The 22021-nt window shown below is 46.7% G+C and overlaps 1 protein-coding gene across 5 annotated transcripts in view; it reads left to right on the top strand.

Moving 5' to 3' along the window:
- The window catches only part of CCDC9B (coiled-coil domain containing 9B), a 324503-nt gene that overhangs the window by 128291 nt on the left and 174191 nt on the right, over nt 1-22021 (top strand). For all 5 annotated transcript variants that reach the window (XM_063947519.1, XM_063947517.1, XM_063947518.1 and 2 more), the window contains 2 exons: nt 12283-12325; nt 21395-21508. In XM_063947519.1, coding sequence (XP_063803589.1) covers nt 12283-12325; nt 21395-21508 — 157 coding nt within the window. The remainder of the gene's footprint in view (nt 1-12282; nt 12326-21394; nt 21509-22021) is intronic.

Raw genomic sequence — 22021 nt, 5'->3', positions numbered from 1 at the left:
GTTTGTTTTTTTTGCCAAGTACCTGGATTATACTCTGGACGTGGATGTATCTCTGGACGCTGGAAGGTGAGTATAATTATCTTTCTCTGACGTCCTAGTGGATGCTGGGAACTCCGTAAGGACCATGGGGAATAGCGGCTCCGCAGGAGACTGGGCACAAAAAGTAAAAGCTTTAGACTAGCTGGTGTGCACTGGCTCCTCCCCCTATGACCCTCCTCCAAGCCTCAGTTAGATTTTTGTGCCCGAACGAGAAGGGTGCAAGCTAGGTGGCTCTCCTGAGCTGCTTAGAAGTAAAATGAGGTGTGTGATAAAGCGTGGGTTTCCCCCGATAAACTGCTGATTTCTAATAAATTATTGGCACTATACCCTTTCCCGCCAGAGGTTAGGGCACGTTGGGAAACACCCCCTAGGGTAGATAAGGCGCTCACACGCTTATCAAAACAAGTGGCGTTACCGTCTCCTGATACGGCCGCTCTCAAGGAACCAGCTGATAGAAGGCTGGAAAATATCTTAAAAGGTATATACACACATACCGGTGTTATACTGCGACCAGCGATCGCCTCAGCCTGGATGTGCAGCGCTGGAGTGGCTTGGTCGGATTCCCTGACTGAAAATATTGATACCCTGGATAGGGACAGTATATTATTAACTATAGAGCATTTAAAGGATGCATTACTATATATGCGAGATGCACAGAGGGATATTTGCACCCTGGCATCTAGAGTAAGTGCGATGTCCATTTCTGCCAGAAGAACGTTATGGACGCGACAGTGGTCAGGTGATGCGGATTCCAAACGACATATGGAAGTATTGCCGTATAAAGGGGAGGAGTTATTTGGGGTCGGTCTATCGGACCTGGTGGCCACGGCAACGGCTGGAAAATCCACCTTTTTACCCCAGGTCACCTCTCAGCAGAAAAAGACACCGTCTTTTCAAACCCAGTCCTTTCGTCCCTATAAAGGCAAGAGGGAAAAAGGCCGCTCATTCCTGCCCCGGGGCAGAGGAAGGGGAAAAAGACTGCACCATGCAGCCTCTTCCCAGGAGCAGAAGCCTTCCCCCGCTTCTGCCAAGTCCTCAGCATGACGCTGGGGCTCTGCAAGCAGACTCGGGCACGGTGGGGGGCCGTCTCAAGAATTTCAGCGCGCAGTGGGCTCACTCGCAAGTGGACCCCTGGATCCTGCAAGTAGTATCACAGGGGTACAAATTGGAATTCGAGATGTCTCCCCCTCGCCGGTTCCTGAAGTCTGCTCTACCAACGTCTCCCTCCGACAGGGAGGCAGTATTGGAAGCTATTCACAAGCTGTATTCCCAGCAGGTGATAATCAAGGTACCCCTCCTACAACAGGGAAAGGGGTATTATTCCACGCTGTTTGTGGTACCGAAGCCGGACGGCTCGGTGAGACCAATTTTAAATCTAAAATCTTTGAACACTTACATAAAAAGGTTCAAATTCAAGATGGAGTCACTCAGAGCAGTGATAGCGAACCTGGAAGAAGGGGACTATATGGTATCTCTAGACATCAAGGATGCTTATCTCCATGTCCCAATTTACCCTTCTCATCAAGGGTACCTCAGGTTTGTGATACAAAACTGTCATTATCAGTTTCAGACGCTGCCGTTTGGATTGTCCACGGCACCACGGGTCTTTACCAAGGTAATGGCCGAAATGATGATTCTTCTTCGAAGAAAAGGCGTATTAATTATCCCTTACTTGGACGATCTCCTGATAAGGGCAAGGTCCAGGGAACAGTTAGAGGTCGGAGTAGCACTATCTCAGGTAGTGCTACGTCAGCACGGGTGGATTCTAAATATCCCAAAATCACAGCTGATTCCAACAACACGTCTACTGTTCCTAGGGATGATTCTGGACACAGTCCAGAAAAAGGTGTTTCTCCCGGAGGAGAAGGCCAGGGAGTTATCCGAGCTAGTCAGGAACCTCCTAAAACCAGGACAAGTGTCAGTGCATCAGTGCACGAGAGTCCTGGGAAAAATGGTGTCTTCTTACGAAGCGATTCCATTCGGAAGATTCCATGCAAGAACTTTTCAGTGGGATCTGCTGGACAAATGGTCCGGATCGCATCTTCAGATGCATCAGCGGATAACCCTATCTCCAAGGACAAGGGTATCTCTCCTGTGGTGGTTACAGAAGGCTCATCTTCTAGAGGGCCGCAGATTCGGCATTCAGGATTGGATGCTGGTAACCACGGATGCCAGCCTGAGAGGCTGGGGAGCAGTCACACAGGGAAGAAATTTCCAGGGCTTGTGGTCAAGCATGGAAACGTCTCTTCACATAAATATCCTAGAGCTAAGGGCCATTTACAATGCCCTAAGTCAAGTAAGGCCTCTGCTTCAGGGTCAACCGGTATTGATCCAGTCGGACAACATCACGGCTGTCGCCCACGTAAACAGAGACACGACCTCCACCCGGGGGAGTGGGGACTTCATCCAGAAGTCTTCCAAGTGATTGTAAACCGTTGGGAAAAACCAAAGGTGGACATGATGGCGTCCCGTCTCAACAAGAAACTGGACAGATATTGCACCAGGTCAAGGGACCCTCAGGCAATAGCGGTGGACGCTCTGGTAACTCCGTGGTTTTTCCAGTCGGTATATGTGTTCCCTCCTCTTCCTCTCATACCAAAAGTACTGAGAATCATAAGAAGGAGAGGAGTAAGAGCGATACTCGTGGCTCCGGATTGGCCAAGAAGAACTTGGTACCCGGAGCTGCAAGAGATGCTCACGGAGGACCCATGGCCTCTACCTCTAAGGAAGGACCTGCTCCAGCAGGGACCTTGTCTGTTCCAAGACTTACCGCGGCTGCGTTTGACGGCATGGCGGTTGAACGCCGGATCCTGAAGGAAAAAGGCATTCCAGATGAAGTCATCCCTACCCTGATCAAGGCCAGGGAGGATGTAACTGCAAAACATTATCATCGCATTTGGCGAAAATATGTTGCGTGGTGTGAGGCCAAGAAGGCATTTCAACTGGGTCGTTTCCTACATTTCCTGCAAGCAGGATTGTCTATGGGCCTAAAATTAGGATCCATTAAGGTTCAAATTTCGGCCCTGTCGATCTTCTTCCAAAAAGAACTGGCTTCAGTGCCTGAAGTTCAGACGTTTGTCAAAGGGGTACTGCATATACAGCCTCCTTTTGTGCCTCCAGTGGCACCTTGGGATCTCAATGTAGTTTTAGGGTTCCTAAAATCACATTGGTTTGAACCACTTGCCACAGTGGATTTGAAATATCTCACATGGAAAGTGGTAATGCTGTTGGCCCTGGCTTCAGCCAGGCGCGTATCAGAATTGGCGGCTTTATCCTATAAAAGCCCTTACCTGATATTTCATTCGGATAGGGCGGAATTGAGGACTCGTCCTCAATTTCTCCCTAAGGTGGTTTCAGCGTTTCACATGAATCAACCTATTGTGGTACCTGTGGCTACTAGGGACTTGGAGGACTCCAAGTTGCTGGACGTAGTCAGGGCCCTGAAAATATGTTTCCAGGACGGCTGGAGTCAGAAAATCTGACTCGCTGTTTATACTGTATGCACCCAACAAGCTGGGTGCTCCTGCTTCTAAGCAGACGATTGCTCGTTGGATTTGTAGTACAATTCAACTTGCACATTCTGTGGCAGGCTTGCCACAGCCAAAATCTGTTAAAGCCCATTCCACAAGGAAGGTGGGCTCATCTTGGGCGGCTGCCCGAGGGGTCTCTGCTTTACAACTTTGCCGAGCAGCTACTTGGTCAGGGGCAAACACGTTTGCTAAATTCTACAAATTTGATACCCTGGCTGAGGAGGACCTGGAGTTCTCTCATTCGGTGCTGCAGAGTCATCCGCACTCTCCCGCCCGTTTGGGAGCTTTGGTATAATCCCCATGGTCCTTACGGAGTTCCCAGCATCCACTAGGACGTCAGAGAAAATAAGAATTTACTTACCGATAATTCTATTTCTCGTAGTCCGTAGTGGATGCTGGGCGCCCATCCCAAGTGCGGATTGTCTGCAATACTTGTATATAGTTATTGTTACAAACAAATCGGGTTGTTTATTGTTGGAAGCCATCTTTTCAGAGGCTCCTACGGTTATCATACTGTTAACTGGGTTCAGATCACGAGTTGTACGGTGTGATTGGTGTGGCTGGTATGAGTCTTACCCGGGATTCAAAATCCTTCCTTATTATGTACGCTCGTCCGGGCACAGTATCTTAACTGAGGCTTGGAGGAGGGTCATAGGGGGAGGAGCCAGTGCACACCAGCTAGTCTAAAGCTTTTACTTTTTGTGCCCAGTCTCCTGCGGAGCCGCTATTCCCCATGGTCCTTACGGAGTTCCCCTACGGACTACGAGAAATAGAATTATCGGTAAGTAAATTCTTATTTTTATTTTCAGGTATCCGTGGATTCTACTTGGAGAAGAGGACCGACTGCTTCGTGTCAACATAGGTAAGTATGTGTGTGTCGGCAGTGTGTAATAAAGTTGTACTTGTCACGGTGTGTGTGTCCTGTTTTTATTTGGGTATTTTTTTTCCAGTAGTACTACAGGTACCAGCGGGCCCGTTTTTCTCCCGCATGCTGGTACTTGTGGTTCTCCAAGTACCAGCTTGCGGGGGAGGCTTGCTGGGACTTGTAGTACTACTGGAAAAACAATATTCGGTCATTTTACTCAAGGCTATCAGCCTCCCATCCGCAGCCCTATGATGGGGGGGGACAGCCTCGGTGACTAGTTGGATATTTAATGCCACGGCCGCAGGGCACTCTATAAAAGTGACCCCCGGCTGTGGCATTATCTGTCCAGCTAGTGGAGCCCGATGCTGGTGTGAAAAATACGGGGGACCCCTACTCTTTTGGTCCCCCGTATTTTTTGCACCAGGCGCAGAGCCCGGTGCTGGTTTTAAAAATACGGGGGATCCTCTGTCAAATTTCCCCCCGCATTTTTAGAACCAGGACCGGCTCGAAGAGCCCGAGGCTGGTTAAGCTTTGGAGGGGGGACCCCACGCCATTTTTTTCCGGGTTTTTCCCGTTTTTTTTAATTCGCAGCAAAATCCGTCAAATCGGCCGTTTTTCGCCCGCGGGAATGTCGAATCCGTTTTTCATTGAATATGGTGAATTCCGGCAGCCACCTGCCGGAATTCACCTTTCGAATTGTGTCGAATTAAAAAACGGCGATAATTTGCCGCGATTCACCGTGAATTGCATATACCCCATAGGGTTAAGCTCCCAGGCCGTTCGGCAAGACGCCTCCGTCACTGGGGGTCCCTAATACTAGGTATGGGTACGGGGTGCAGGACCCCATCACGTCGGCACAGGTCGGCTACCCCAGGTCAGCACACAGGTGAAAATTAATAAGAAGCACATAAGTGCTATATAAGTTAAGTGTGATTAAAATAATACAAAAATATGTGTTAATAAAGTGTTAGAGTGTGCCGACCTGAAGCCGCCCAGCCATACCGACACAGGGGCCACCGCTCCCCACACCCACCCCATAAATAATTACATATATGTCTGGGTCTGAATGCCCAGTGTAAGGCCACATGATAATGGCTCCTCACTCAGTGTTCATTAGGGAACACAAATTATTTTTTCTTACTCAGAATTACCCCTCCCTTTTAGCACCTGAGTGACATCACAATCTGATTGAGCAGCTTGCCATTTTGTGCATTCCCTCCCTGAGGTTCAGACGTTCTTGAAAGGTGTTCTGCACATCCAACCACCCTTTTTGCCTCCCACGGTACCTTGGGATCTCAACGTGGTGTTGCAGTTTCTACAATCTGAATGGTTTGAGCCTTTACAGGAGGTTGACGTAAAGTTTATTACTTGAAGACCGTCACACTGTTGGCCTTGGCTTCTGCAAGGCGAGTGTTGGAATTGGGGGTGTTGTCTCATAAGAGCCCCTATTTGATTTTTCATGAAGATAGAGCTGAACTCAGAACTCGTCAGCAATTTCTTCTAACGGTGGTGTCTGCGTTTCCTGTCAATCAACCTATTGTGGTCCCGGTGGTTACCGACACCTCTACTACTTCAATGTTCCTGGATGTTGTGAGGACTTTGAAAATCTGTGAAGCGGACAGCGCTTCACAGAAAATCGGATTTGCTGTTTGTGCTTTATGATCCCAATAAAATTGTGTGTCCTGCTTCAAAGCAGTCTATTGCTCGCTGGATCAGGCTTACTATCCAGCATGCTTACTCTACGGCAGGTTTGCCGGTTCCTAAATCTGTACAGGCCCACTCTATTAGGTTGTGGGTTCTTTCTGGGCGGCTGTCCGGGGTGTCGCTGGTGTTACAGCTCTGCCGAGAGGCTACTTGGTCAGGTTCGAACATGTTTGCTAAGTTCTACAAGTTCAATACTTTGACCAAACTGAAGGTCCTCAGAGGCCAATCAGTTATGCAGGAACCTCTGCACTCTCCCACCCGGTTTTGGAACTTTGGTTCATCCCCATGGTACTAATGTGGACCCCAGTATCCTCTAGGTCGTAAGAGAAAATAGGATTTTAATTACCTACCGGTAAATCCTTTTCTCGTATACTGGGTGCCCGCCCAGTGCTTTGTGTGTTCCTGCACTGTTACTTGGTTAAGTATTGTCGTTGGTTCAGCTGTTGCTGTACCTCGTCAACAAGGTATGCCCGTCTCCTCGGGCACAGTTTCTAGACGGAGTCTGGTAGGAGGGGCATAGAGGGAGGAGCCAGCACACACTATTGATTTCTTAAAGTGCCCAAGGCTCCTAGTGAACCCGTCTATCCCATGGTACCAAATGGACCCCAGTATCCTTTACGGTCTACGAGAAAAGGATTTACCGGTTAGTAATTAAAATCCTTTTTTATTTTATTTTTTGTGTGCCACATTTTTTCAGCAATACTTTGAAATCTGTTTGCGCTGCCACCCTGCTGGTATAACCTTCGTCTAATACAGAGTAGTGGTGATTAATAGACTACGTTACTAGACCAGAAATCTGTAGGTGAGGTTTAGCTCACATTAGAAAGAATAGTTTTGGTGTTCAAATTCTGACTGGTGCAGGTATTGACCTGATCAGATTGCATAAGTAAACATGCTATACAAGTGGTGGTCAACCAGTCAGAGGTAAAGAGCCAGAAAAGCTCTGTAGTCAAGAACAAAAGCCACTATTTTTGTGCGCACACCTTTCGGTATGTAGTTTGTAGGAGTATGACCTTGTCTCATAACCCCATTTTTAGTTATTCTGTACAGTGTCACATACATATAATGCCCCAGTACAGTGCCTCATGCATATAAAAATGCCAAAAAAATGGGTGCCCCACAGAGCCAGATACATATATGCCCCCAGTGCCAGGTACACACATGCCCCACAGTGCCATGTACACACATGCCCCACAGTGCCAGGTACACATATGCCCCACAGTGCCATATACACATGCCCCACAGTGCCATGTACACACATGCCCCACAGTGCCATGTACACACATGCCCCACAGTGCCATGTACACACATGCCCCACAGTGCCATGTACACACATGCCCCACAGTGCCATGTACACACATGCCCCACAGTGCCATGTACACACATGCCCCACAGTGCCATGTACACACATGCCCCACAGTGCCATGTACACACATGCCCCACAGTGCCATGTACACACATGCCCCACAGTGCCTTGTACACATGTCAACACAGCGCCAGCTTTGCCCCCAGTGCCAGATACATATATGCCCCACAATGCCAGCTGTGCCCCCAGTGCCAGGTACACATGTCCCCACAGTGCCAACTTTGCCTCCAGTGCCAGAATCACATGTCCCCACAGTGCCAGCTATGCCCCCAGTGCCAGATACATATGTCCCCACAGTTCCAGCTATGCCCCCACTGCCAGATACACATATCCCCACAGTGCTAGATATGCCCCCAGTGCCAGATACATATGTCCCCACAGTTCCAGCTATGCCCCCACTGCCAGATACACATATCCCCACAGTGCTAGATATGCCCCCAGTGCCAGATACACATATCCCCACAGTGCTAGATATGCCCCCAGTGTAAGACACTCATGTCCCCACAGTGCCAGCTATGCCTCCTGTGCCAGATATGCCCCCAGTGTCAGATACATATGTCCCCACAGTGCCAGCTATGCCCCCAGTGCCAGGTACACATGTCCCCACAGTACCAGCTATGCCCCCAATGCCAGGTACACATGTCCCCACAGTGCCAGCTATGCCCCCAGTGCCAGGGACACATGTCCCCACAGTGCTAGATATGCCCACAGTGCCAGATATGCCCCCAGTGCCAGGGACACATGTCCCCACAGTGCCAACTATGCCCCCAGTGCCAGGGACGCATGCCTCCAAAGTACTCGCCCCTCCCACCCCGAGTGCTACTCACCGCGCTGCTGTGTATGAGGGGAGGAGAGCGCAGCATGCGCCTCTCCTGCCCCTCATTGTCTGGTGGCGGTGTCTCTCTTCAATTAGGCGCCGGTCCATGAGCCAATCAAAACTCGCGGTCTGACCGGTAGCCCATCAGGAGCCTTAGCTGCTGGTCCGGGAGCTCTGATTTGTTCACGGGCTAGCGCCGAATTGAAGAGAGACACCGCCGATGGAGAGGCGTGTGTCTGGGGCTGTGTTGGACAGCGGTGGCCATGAGCTGACTGAGCCACATGTGGCGGATGAAAGAGCCACATGCTGCGGATGAAAGAGCCGCATGCGGCTCGAGAGCCGTGGGTTGGCCGCCGCTGTGCTATACTGTTATACTGGTGCACTAACTCTGATACGACACAAACGGTGAGAGTTACCACCACTGATAGTGTTCTGTGATGTCCCAGATGTGGCTCATATATGTGGTACCAGGGTTAGTGTTCACGCTAGGCTGTTAGCCTAGATTTTGCCCAATTTTTTTTTTAAAGGCAAAATCCGCCCTGCCCCTTCTGCGGCGCCCTGCTAGAACAGCCGCCCGCTTCCTGCCCTCCCAGCGTGTAAAGATGCCATGCGCACAGCATCCATTCACGCTATGGGAGAGAGCTGGGGGAAGCCTAGCACCTCCGTATGTGCTGGGCACGCCCCCAACAGTGACGTCGCCAGCCACAGATAGCAACGTCTGTGGGCCGCACAGCCCACTAAAATGATGCATGCCCCCCCCGTTTCTGGCGCGCGCCGCTATGACCCCGGTGTCTGGCGCCCTGCCCCATTTCAATCCTAGAAGGAACACTAAAGGGTTATGGCTTCTGTAGCAGCTAGTAGAATTCTTTAAGGCAAGACTTTAGAAACAGAACATTGGTTGCCTAGGGAGGTGTATAACTGTCACTAGCCATATCTGAATGGGAAGGTGTAGTGCGTACAGACTTTGATTTGTAAACTTAAAATACTAAAATAAGCATTGCAGTTTCCATTGGCGCTTGGCATGGTAAGGAGATTATAGGCCAAAGTGTAAAGGGACAGGAGAAAAAATATAGGGTGTTATTCAGAGTTGTTAGGAAGTGGGCAAAACCATGCTGCACTGCCAGTGGGGCAGATGTAACGTGCAGAGAGATTCAGATTTGGATGGGTGATATTGTTCCTGTGCAGGGTACTATAAATACTGGCTGTACAATTTACAGTAGTTTTCAGTTTGAACACCCCCCCCCACCCAAATCTAACTCGCTGCACATGTCCCACCTGCCCCCTCCCCCCGCACGCTGCACATGAGGGGTCATTCCGAGTTGTTTGCTCGTTGCCGATTTTCGCTACACTGCGATTAGTCGCTAACTGCGCATGCGCACGGTACGCAGAGCGCATGCGCTTAGTTATTTTACAAAAAACGTAGCTGTTTTGCTGTAGCGTCTGCGGCGTTTTTCAGTCGCATTGGTGTTCGGTAAATGACAGGAAAGGGGCGTTTCTGGGTGGCAACTCAGCGTTTTCCCGGCGTTGGCTAAAAAAAGCAGGCGTCTCAGGGAAAAACGCGGGAGTGTCTGGAGAAATGGGGGAGTGGCTGGCCGAACGCAGGGTGTGTTTGTGACGTCAAACCAGGAACGAAACGGACTGAGCTGATCGCAGTGTAGGAGTAAGTCTCGAGCTACTCAGAAATCGCTAAGAATTACCGTATTTATTCGCTATTCTGCTAATCTTTCGTTCGCAATTCTGCTATGCTAAGATTCACTCCCAGAGGGCGGCGGCCTAGCGTGTACAATGCTGCTAAAAGCAGCTAGCGAGCGAACAACTCGGAATGAGGGCCATGGTCTTGCTCAATTGCTAACTCTTTTGGTTTGCGAACATCTCTGAATGACCCCTATAATGCTAATGTATAGCAGGTATTAACTCATTGCTGCTAGTCTCCAGTTCGGTGTTGGCTATCTGATGTTTTCTGTACATGTCTGAAGGACAGAATATTGGGGCCTTTTATTGAAAAATATAAATTATCCTCTTGTAACTGCTTCAAGACACAAAGAACAGACCTGTCTGGATGTGACAAGTGGTGTCACAGACAGACCTTTTACATGAAGGTTTTGGTATCGGCACATATTCTTCCATCCATTAAACATGTCTGGGACAAGGAGTTTATGGATTGTCACTGACTGTCAGTATTACAGATATGTTATGTTTATGGAAATAAATTGAAATACATTATTGGTTTTCTGCTGGAAGATTTTATCTTATTTGGATTAATGCTGTATGCCAGGTTTCATTCACATTGGCAGAAGGCAATCTATCTGAATTATTCCAGTAAATCTTATCTTTATGGTGGACTGTACATGCTCATGAGTCCCAGCACATTGCAGAGAAGGGGCGGCTCCTCTCATAGGCCCTGCACCTTTGGGGTTCACTATATGCTGGCAGTGTAATCGCATCTTTCAGTGCAATTTTGGGTGCAAATATTGTGCCAAAATTAAATTTCAAATGCGATCATTGATAAATGGGCCCCTGTGTCACAGCAGCAGACACCTGAGAGATGAAACAAAATGTTTTCTGTAACAGCCAATGAGCCAAATGTAACCTACAAAGGTGTTTTTTTTTTTTTTTTTAAGTGATTTAACCTGAAATCTTTAAGGTTTATTCACTTTAATGATTTTCTCACCATATATAAATAAATGTACATTTATTATTTATTTAAGATAATATAGAAAATGGTGCAGATTCTTAATAGGAACCCCTTATCTACGAGACCTGTTCACTACTTTTTCACAAGAAGAATGCCCACTATTAATGAAGAAATAATGATTGGGTTACAAACCTTGGCCATCCTTCTTTTTTTTTTTTTTTTTAATGCGTCTTATTGCATCGCTATGCGAGTAAAACGCACAAGCAGACTGATGAAAACAGTATACTGCATGCCCATATTCTGGGTGTGACTGCGCCAGTATCTGTATACGAAATGCTACTTTACAGTATTTTCCTGGAAAACACTGTAATGTAACATTTTTTTTATGCAGATACAGCCGTAGTCCCACACAGAATATAGGCATGCCGCACATCATTTTAATCAGCAGTGTTTGCTTATTAGCATAGCAATGCAAATAAGACGCATTTTCGGCAATAAAAGGCGCCCAACGTTATCAGAGCTGCTGGAGAACTGTCGGCTTACTCACGGCAGTCATCTCGCGGTGCATGGTGTATTGAGGCTAAATGTATGAGGGCACGTCTGTATGTGCACTGCTGGGCCAAGCTGTTCTGTGTCTGGCAGCACATTGTTTTGCTTTGAATTTCCCATGTTGAAGGTAAAACACCTCTTGGTATGAGAAGTGTAATTTGTTTGAACTTTAAATAACTAACTAAGTTTACTTTTGTTGGTTCTAAACCCTTCATTGGCAGTTAGTATAAGGCATAGGGGGATATCCAGTGAGCCCTTATAAGCCGTCACGAGCAGCAGCTTGTCGGGGCTTCTGATGTTGTCCCTGGTGCCGGATCCCGGTGCAGTGCTAACCTCCGGCTCCCCGGTCACATGACTGCTCCCCCTTCATCTGACCGCCGCAGGGGTCAGGGGAAGAGGGGGCTGCAGCGGGCACGGGACACTGCATGTCGCCGCGGTGTCTCGGAGATTAACCAAATCCCTGGATACAGCGAACGGGCTGTTTCTCAAGAAAACACACAGGTTTCGCTGAACCTGTGTGTTTTCGGGAGAAAGGGCATTTTTTTTTTAGTTTTTTTTTTTTTACAAAAAAAATTATATAATCTGTCAAAAGTATTAATTCTCTAGCTAACGGACCTTGAAAACTTGTAAGAACCCCTGTGGAAAAGTCAGTTTGTTTGATAGGACAGCTAAATGGGAATGGAACGGTGTATATAGAACTGTAAGTTATATGATCTATACTGTAAAAAGGAAAAAAAAGATAGTGGTATTAATTTGAAAAATATATTTTTTTTATAGTGTGGAATCTGAATATTTTTCAATGGGAGATGACAAGCAAAAGGTAAGTGACAGTAATAAATGATAGGTGGGGTATAACGGCCATGTATGTGAGTAGACACGTTGGCGTGTAGCCTGCTGTTTGGTATTTACCTATATTTAGCAGTACCTGAAGCCAAATTTTTATATATAAAGAGTGCTTAGTAAGGGATTATGGCATATGCTAGAGCAATAAAGATACTGCAGAGGAGCTTAAACTATATGGGAGATTTACCAATGCTTCTGCAGAATTATGGTACATTCTGTAAAATGATGGGTGAAGCTGATTCGTTGAAGTTCCCATGTTCTGGAATACTGGAGGTCTTTGCCCCAAACGTTGACAGCATGTCACTCATGTAGCCCCAAATCTGCACACGTGCAGTGCGGCCTTTGTACATGCACAGGTCTAAAAACATCTGTGATGTACAGTATGTATACAGTGGTTTACATACATCTTTAGGTTAGTCCCTAAATGCACCCAAGCATGGATAAGAACAGAACAGTAGACTGTTCTGAAGTGGCCTTCTATGAGCCGTGATCTGAATCCTATAGATCCCCTATAGAAAGAGCTGAAACATTTCATCTGGAGAAGGCACCCATCAAACTGGAGACAGCTGGATCTTGTTTGCTCAGGAAGAGTGGGACAAACTACCTGCTGACGGGTGCAGACGTCTTATTGAGAGCTATAGAAATCACGTGATTGCCTCTAAAGATTGTGCAACAAAATATTAGGTTGGGGGTCCCATCATGTTTGTCCATGCCATTTTCATTAAAACCCCTTTCACATCGCACAAATAACCTGGTACCGACACGGCATATTGCCGTGTCGAACCGGGTCAGTGTGCGATGTGAAAGCACACTGGCCGATTTAGCGGGTCGCCTGACCCGGTAAATCAACCCGGTAAAAAAGAAGGGTTTTACCCGGGTTGATTACCGGGTCAGGTGCGGTGTGAATGGGAGCCGTGTCGATGCGACACGGTTCCCATTCACAAGATAGGGAGAGGCGGCGCTGGAGATGAGCTCATCCCCCGGCGCCGCCTCCACCCCCGCCCCTGCTGCTGCTGCGCGCTCCGTTGTTATGGCAACCAACCCGGTATATTGCCGGGTCGGAAAGCCAGCAGCGGAGTGCAAATGCCGGATCCCACCCGGTAAGTACACGTTTGTCTTACCGGGTAGGATCCGGCATTTGCAGTCTGAATGCAGCATTAGTTTCATTATTTAAAAATTGTGTTGAATCAAAAATGTAATGCAAAATCTGATTGCAATTAAATATGGAATAAACAATGATGGATCACTTTTAAGTTAAGTTATTTCAGTGAAAAACATGGGTTCTTGTATCATGGAATGGTACCTACAAGTTGATCCATGTCTGTACCTCCTGGTGTTTGAGATCATTATGACGAAATAATTATTCGAATGAAGGCACAGAAATGAAAGAAGTAGTGTTCTGGGAAAAGTCTGGGAAAAATGCAATTAATTAAAGTTTTCTTGGAACAATGATTGTCACTTCTTTTTTTTTTTTTCTTTTCTTTTTTTTCTTTTCTTAATGAGTGAAAAGGCATAATACATACACTGGTGGGTATCTAACCTAGGTCCTAATTTCTCCATGAGAGTGTACAATACCCTCACAAGGCTGTGCATTTCACGTAGCAACTTGCTTATGGCGTCCAGGATGATGGTCTCCTAAGGAGTTGCTTATACAACTTTATTGAGAGAGTCTTCATTATTGGCATCTATATGAATGAATCTGAGAAAGTGTTTTCATATAGATCACCCTGGCAGATTCTGTATGTTTTCATTATGTAATCCTCACTCCAAGTCCCTTATGTAGAGTACCGTTCCTCTCTGCAGATGTGACCTGAACATTCATAGTAATAATGGGTTTCTGTTGCTGTACAGGACTTCTTCTGAGAACCAGATCTGACTTTAGACCTGTTTCACATAGTTGTGGGGCTGCATGTTTATATACGAGGTGTTTTAAGCGGTATCTGGTCTCTAGGTCGATAGTAACTAGGTCGACAGGGTTTCTAGGTCGACATCTAGGTAGACAGGTCGACATGAGTTTTTCATATTTATTTTTATGAACTTTTCCATACTTAACGATCCACGCGGACTACGATTGGGAATAGTAACCTGTGCCGAGCACAGCGGTAGCAGAGCGAGGCACCTTGATTGAAGCATGGCGAGCGAACACGGTGCACTAATTGGGGTTCCCGGTCACTGTATGAATAAAACAACAACAAAAATGAAAAACTCATGTCGACCTAGTTACTGTCGACCAATAGTGGTCGACCTAGTTACTGTCAACCCTCCATACCACACCTGTTTGAAGCCTATAGTGAAGAGGAGCAGGTGGGGAGAGGTTTGTTTATTATTGTCTTTAGATACAGTGCACTTGGAACCTAAATATTGTTTGTCCACACTACCCACAGTGACTGCTATTAGTAGATAATTGATCGCTTTAGTGTAGATGCAAAGTCTGAGGGGCATGTCCAGTTACTAAGTTGTACCACGTGGTCATTTCTCTCAGGTAAAGTTCTGTGAGCCGTTAATTTGCTGGCCCGCAAGCGGCTCTAAGGCTACGACCACACACAGTGGCCAAGCTGGTCCCACTTGGCTGGGAGGGGAGGTTTGTGTGCACATGTATCCTGTTCTGTGGGATCCCGCAGAACAGGATCCAGCCAGTGACACACAGGATTTCAATGGAACACATTCTGCGGTTGGAGCCGGCGGGACTACCGCACATTTGTGGGTGCCTGCCTAGGCGCCTATGTGCAGTCTCCTTGCGGCCAAGTGGGTCCTGCTGAACGGGACCTGCTTGGCCGCTATGTGTGGCCGTAGCCTGAGGTAGCAATTCATAATGATTTCTGCTTACACTATGCGGAGGTGCAAACAGCAAAATCTGCTGTAACTGATGCCTGGGTTGATCACAGGTCTCTAATTGAATAGCTCCCAGGACTTTAGCTGGAAGAAGAGACTGCATGGTACCGACGTGCTGTTAATTGAATCTGCCTGGAAGGGTAATTTCTCCATACTCCTATTTCTGGTACTCTGTTGCTTTACATGCTGTGAATCAAGCTCTTTTTATTCTCCATATTTCCTTTCATGATGCAATTCTTCCTACATATTGAAGCACGCCTATAGTGTATCTACCTCTGGAACATTTTCCCTGTCACATTACCGGTTCAGTTCATTGAACAAGAGAACAATTATCCCATATATCGAATATAAAGCAAGCAGCTGCCTATATGGAAGAAGCAGCCTTAGATATGGGTATATTGGCTTCTCAAGCGTCAGCTTCCTCAGTAGCAGCTTGCAGAGCAGTTTGGCTACTTTCATGGAAGGCTGATACGGAATCCAAAAAGGTATTGGAATTGCTACCTTTTGTCAGAAATAATCTGTGTGGAACAGAATTGTACAGCATTCTAATGTCTGAAGCAAATTCTATATCTACAGGGTTCCCCCGACATCTACATCAAAACCTAGATTCCCTGCTTTCCGGTACCTTCGGCCCCAAGGTAAAGCAAAGGGAAAGGCTTATGTCAAACAGTCTCAAGCAAATACAAATGTTAAAGACTAAGGCCAAACAGGCTTGGTCAGCCAGACACCCGATTTCTACACCAAAAGACAAGTCACCTGCCTGATGACACGGGCCTCCACCTGGGGGACCCCAGGGTTGGAGACCGAATTCTTCAATTTGCACAGGTCTGGAAGCAGTCCACCACAGATACCTGGGTGCAAGAAGCGGTGCCTCATAGGTACTCCTCCTTCGAGAAGCGCCCCCTCAACGGTTCTTTTGTACCAGCCTGCCGTAAGTAGCAACGAAGGCCAGGGTTCTACAATACAGAAATTGCTACAATCAGGAGTGATGGTACCAATTCCCTCAGCGCAAAGAGAACTGGGTTTCTATTTTACCCTGTTTCTGTTTCAGAAGCCAAATGGGTCTCACTGGCCCATTCTCATTCTCAATCTCAAAGCTCTGAACAAATATATTTGGGTGCCTCGGTTCCATATGGAAACGTTACAGACCATTATCCTGGCAGTGGAGCCAGGGATTTCATGGTGTCATTGGACATTAGAGATGCTTACCTACATATACCAATAACACTCTCACATCAGTGCTATAACAGGTTTGCAATCCTCCAGCAACATTTTCAGTTTCAGGCTCTACTCCTTGGGCTGGCCACAGCTCCACGGGTGTTCACAAAGATTATGGTGGCGATGGCAGCTCACCTTCGTCATCAAGGAATAAGGATTTTCCCATACCCGGATGACCTGCTAATCCTGGCACAATCCCAGGAAACCCTCAACTGCCATCTACAAATGACAATAGCCTGCCTACAGGCTCACTGTTGGCTCATAAATTGGGCAAAGTTCTCCCTAGTACCATCCCAATGGATGACGCTCTTAATGTAGGAGCTGTATTGGATTCCAGTCTTCAGAAAGTCTTTCTACCACTGGACAAAATATCGACAATACAGATAAGAATTTGCCGATTGCTACACAATTGGAGAGTATCCATCCATGCAGCGATGCTGAAACTGTGATCAATGGTCTCGACATTCGACAAGGTACAATGGGGGTCATTCCGAGTTGTTCGCTAGCTGCTTTCGTTCGCTGCGCAGCGATCAGGCAAAAAAAGGCACTTCTGCGCATGCGTATGCACTGCTGGCCGCAGAGTGATTGACAGAGGGCGTTTCTGGGTGTCAACTCACCGTTTTCAGGGAGTGTTAAAAAAAAAACGCAGGTGTGCCAGGAAAAAAACGCAGGCGTGGCTGGGCGAACGCAGGGCGTGTTCGTGACATCAGAACAGGAACTGAATAGTCTGAAGTGATCGCAAGCGAGGAGTAGGTTTTGAGCTACTCTGAAACTGCACATAAAAATTTTGTAGCCGCTCTGCGATTCTTTCGTTCGCACTTCTGCTAAGCTAACATACACTCCCAGTGGGCGGCGGCATAGCGTTTGCATGGCTGCTAAAAACTGCTAGCGAGCGAACAACTCGGAATGACTCCCAATATGCCTAGTTCCATTCAAGATCCCTCCAACATCTGACTCTCTCCAGATGGAATGGACCGCATCAGACAATAAAACGTCAGACAATGCCACTTCCTTAGGAAGTTAGTCAGTCACTAGCCTGGTGGTTACAGATGTCCCACTTGACTAAAGGTCGACCGTTTTGGGTCTCAGACTGGGTGCTTCCGGCAATGGACGCCAGTCTTCAAAGCTGGGGAGGCCTTAACAGAGCAGTACTCTCTCCAGGGGTGTTGGACCAAGGAAGAAAGTTGTCTGCCAATCGGTGTCCTGGAATTTCGGGCCATCTGCATGGCACTCACCCAGGCAAAGGAAGTGCTTCACGACAAACTGGTTCAGATCCAGTCGGACAATGCCACTACAGCTGCGTACCTCAATCACAAGGGAAACACTCCCAATTGAATGGTAATGAGGGAAATAAGCTGCAGAAGTTAATTATCCAGCCATGTCCGCTGTATTCATTCCAGGAGTCCTAAATATGATGTGGACTTCCTCAGCCGGTACGATATTCAGGCAGGCGAATGAGCCCTGCACCCAGAAGTCTTTCAGATTTTGGTAAACAATTGGGGACTGCCGGAAGGGGACCTTGTGGTTTCACGTCAGAACAACAAGTTACCAGTATAGAGGCCAAGAACGAGGGATCCCGAAGCAATCTTTGTGGCTGCTCTGTCAGTGACATGGAAGTTTCATCTGGCATATGTCTTCCCTCCAATCTCCCTGTTGCCCAGGGTGATTTGAAAATTCAAGCAGGAAGGGGGCGCCGTGATATTAATAACCATGGCGTGGCCCAGGCGAAATTGGTATACGGATCTGCAGAGGCTATCCGTGGACACTCAGTTCCTGCTGCTTCAACTACCAGATCTTCTGATTCAAGGTCCCTGACTCTACGCACACCTAGATTGGCTGTCTTTGATGGCGTGGCACTTGAAACATCCATCCTAAAAGAGAAGGGCTTCTCACATTCAGATGATGCTTAAAGCAAGGAAACAATCCTCCGCTCAAATCTATTACCGGAAATATGGAATGCTTATTTTCCATGGTGCTCTGCCAGAAACTATAACCCAAGGTCATTCAGAGTTTCAAGAATCTTAGCATTCCTTCAAGCTGGAATGGACCTAGGCCTCCGCATTCAGCCTCCGTTTGTACCTCCAACAGTCTCTTGGGACCTGGGACTGGTCCTTAGGGCTCTTCAAGATGCCCTATTTGAACCCTTGAAAAGGGTGGTCCTCAAATGGTTGACAGCTAAAGTTCTCTTTTCTACTGGCAGTTGCTTCAGCTAGAAAAGTATCAGATTTAGAGGCACCTTCATGTCGCCCTCCATTTATGGTATTCCATCCAGACTGAGCGGTTCTCCGAACCAAGTCTGGATATCTTCCTAAGGTGGTCTCAAAGTTCCATCTTAATGAAGTAATAGTAATTCTGACCTTCCAATTGCCGGATCTTTCTGTTGGAGATGCATCATTGGTCGTAGTTCGTGCACTAAGGATCCATGTGGATCATACCAGTGCCATCAGAAGAACAGACTCTTCTTTTTATCCTTTTTATGGTTTCCACAATAAGCAAACGTTGCCTAGGTGGCTTCTGATGACTGTCTCAGGAGCCTACTCCCAAGCCAATTTCCCTATCCCAGACAATGTCTCTGCCCATTCTACCCGTTCAGTTGGTCTGTCATGGGCAGCCCACCGTGGTGCCCGGGCTGAGCAACTCTGTAAGGCAGCCACATGATCATACATAAATACATTTGTCAGACATTATACCTTTTGATACCTTTGCCCCTCAGGATGCTGCGTTCTGGCGTAGGATTCCTCTGTCAAATTTGGAGCGTCCCCTCCCTTAAATGCTGCTTTGGGACATCCCAATGTAAATCCTGTGGATCTACTCTGGACCCTGAAGGAGAAAACAGAGTTATGGTAGACTTACCAATGTTAACTCTGTTTCTACAAAGTGCACAGTATCCACAGGGAACCCACCCAGACGCACCTGATCTGAGAATCTCTACACTTGCTAATCCCTTCCTTCCTTCTGGTATGGAAGTGTGCATGTTTTACTCACCTAAATAGGTCTTCCTTTTCACTCTAATCCTGCTCCTGCCTTGGGCTGTGTGACAAATTGAATTCCATGGGCCAGGAGGCTGGGTTATAGGGAGGCTGGATCAAAATATGCTGGGAGCCCAAAAGTTTAACCATTTGGTGCCCGATCCTCTGACCCATTTACCCAATGTAAATCCTGTGGATGTTGTGGACTTGGGAGAAACAGAGAGATAACAGTGATAAGTCTACCATAACTCTTGTTCTCCACACATTCCCCTTCCCCACTCCCACTGTCTGTTCAGGTCCCGCAAGGCTTTGTAGTGATCTGCTTTTTGCACTATACATGTCTCCTCTTAGGACATTTTTTTTTTTTGCATGTGGTCTCAAGTACCACCTCAATGCTGAAAGCACAATCATCCTGATCTCTTGTCCTCTATACTATCTTGTGTAACCAACTGTCTCTTACCTCATATAAGTATTATACTGTGTATTCGACATGATACAGTGATAATTTGTAATACTGAGCTCGGTGGGGGCAAAGTGCAGATGTACAGATGTGTCCTCTTACATCCTTTCTGTAGTCACGCTAAACAGCCCTTGAAGTTGCGCCATGCTGCGACGGGACTCTGTAGTGCTGTGTCTTTTTTTTTTTTTTGTCAAAAATGTGTATATTCTGTGACTGCGACTGTTTTCATACAAACTGCTATGCTACAGTGTTTTAATGGGAAAACGCTGTAAAGTGGCATTTCGGATACAGCTAGAGCCGCAATTGCACACACACTACTTTGTGTCTAAGACTCGCTTTCACGGAAAAAAAACGCAAAAAAAGATGCTCCGCGCTACAGGGTCACACAGCACTCACGCAAAGATATAAGAGGACACATCTGTATCTGGAAGGTGTCTGGCCTCCGTGTATTAATGATGATGAGGTGGGTGATCAGGGTTCCTACACATAAGAATGCATGGGATTAGCCAGGTAAAACTGGGTTATTCTACACCAAATCCACACATCCGATTCTCCTGTACAAAATGTCACGCAAAATGAAGTTACAGCACTCCCCATCCCAGGAGGGTGTAAGCAGAAATCCACAATAAGTGCAATTCAATAACAACTGAATTGCTATCATTTGCAAAGTCAGTGGCTTGCTAATCGGTGCGATTTGAGGACTGGTGTTTGTCCGTTTACTATTATTGAGCTATTAACATTAACATTATTGAGCTATTAACAATCACTGTTACCCTGGGTACACACTTGGCCGATGCGCTGGTAGACCCACCGTCGTGTTGATTGAGCAGACAAGCATATATATTTACAGATCGGCTGCTCAATGTGTCGTCCTGATGTTATAGCTGGGTGGGCATTTCAATTTGCCTGCCCAGCTTTGACAGTCCATGAAGCAAGCAAACGCATCCGGATGTGCCTATATATATATATATATGCAGATATATCTGCTGTACATTCAGACATATCATTTGTATACATATGCACCCACTGATCGGGTCGCCATATATTGCCCATTCTCTCTAACGGACGATATATAAGCAAGTGTGTACCCAGCATTATAATAATCTGCTGCAGGCTAATTCTGTGGCCGCCTCCTTTTTTTTTTTTTTTTTTTTTTCTTTCCTTTTTTTTTTTTATTAGAGCAAAAGAGGATCTGTCCTAGAATTTGGTGCATTACTGCTGTTCTTCTTCAGCAAGGCAAATTCTAACACAGCCAGGTCCTTCCTTCAGATAGATGAATATATTGCAGATCTACAGTTGAAGTCATACGTTTGGTTAAACAAGGCAATCACACAAAAGTGACATGCATAACTAGGGGCATGGCATGATTAGTGTTATAATGTGGTTCAGGTACGGTCTGTGGTATGCACTGGGGGAACTTGAATTTCTTTATGTACCAATTGCTCTTTCCCATCATTGTGTATTTCAAGCGCTGTTCTTTTTATATATAATATGTATTATGTTGAACAGCAACAAACACATTGTTTAAATACATGTTTTTAATTCTATTATTGGTTTTTTTTTTTAGCAGGCCTCACTTTCTGTTGGAGAAATCAGGAAGAAAGAGCAGAAAGATGCGGAGCTGGATAAAAAGATTCAAGCGTTAAGAAAAAAAAATGAAGCTATTTTGCGAAGGCACCAGGTAACCAAGAGAGAAAATAGAAATACATGCCTAATCCACTGTGTCACTAATCCATACGACTGGTTAAAGGGTTAGAACATCGCCATTTTTCCAGTTTTTATTGAAATATACGATTTTTAATGTCTCAATGAGCACAAAATTTAAAACACCTGACATAGATAAAGAAACTACTATAATTTTGGGGTATATTCAATAAAAGTCGGCTCCATTCCAACATGCATTTGTGATGTCTGTGGCGGGGGGAGGCGCTGCAGGGAGAGAGGTGCCTGGCCGGGGGATAGGCAGACACGGTTACTCTCATCCCCGTAGCCTGCCAAACCGCTCCCTGTCTCCTCATCTCAATCCGACTTGTTTTCAAGTCGGATTGAGTTTTGGCCCTCATTCCGAGATGTTCGCTCGCAAGCTGCTTTTAGCAGCTTTACACACGCTAAGCCGCCGCCTACTGGGAGTGAATCTTAGCTTCTTAAAATTGCGAACGAAAGAATCGCAATATAGCGAAAAGACATCTCTGTG

This window comes from Pseudophryne corroboree, chromosome 12, assembly GCF_028390025.1.
Source record: "Pseudophryne corroboree isolate aPseCor3 chromosome 12, aPseCor3.hap2, whole genome shotgun sequence".
NCBI lineage: Eukaryota > Metazoa > Chordata > Amphibia > Anura > Myobatrachidae > Pseudophryne > Pseudophryne corroboree.
Note: the sequence above shows the minus strand (reverse complement) of the source record. Positions and strands in the feature narration are given on the sequence as shown.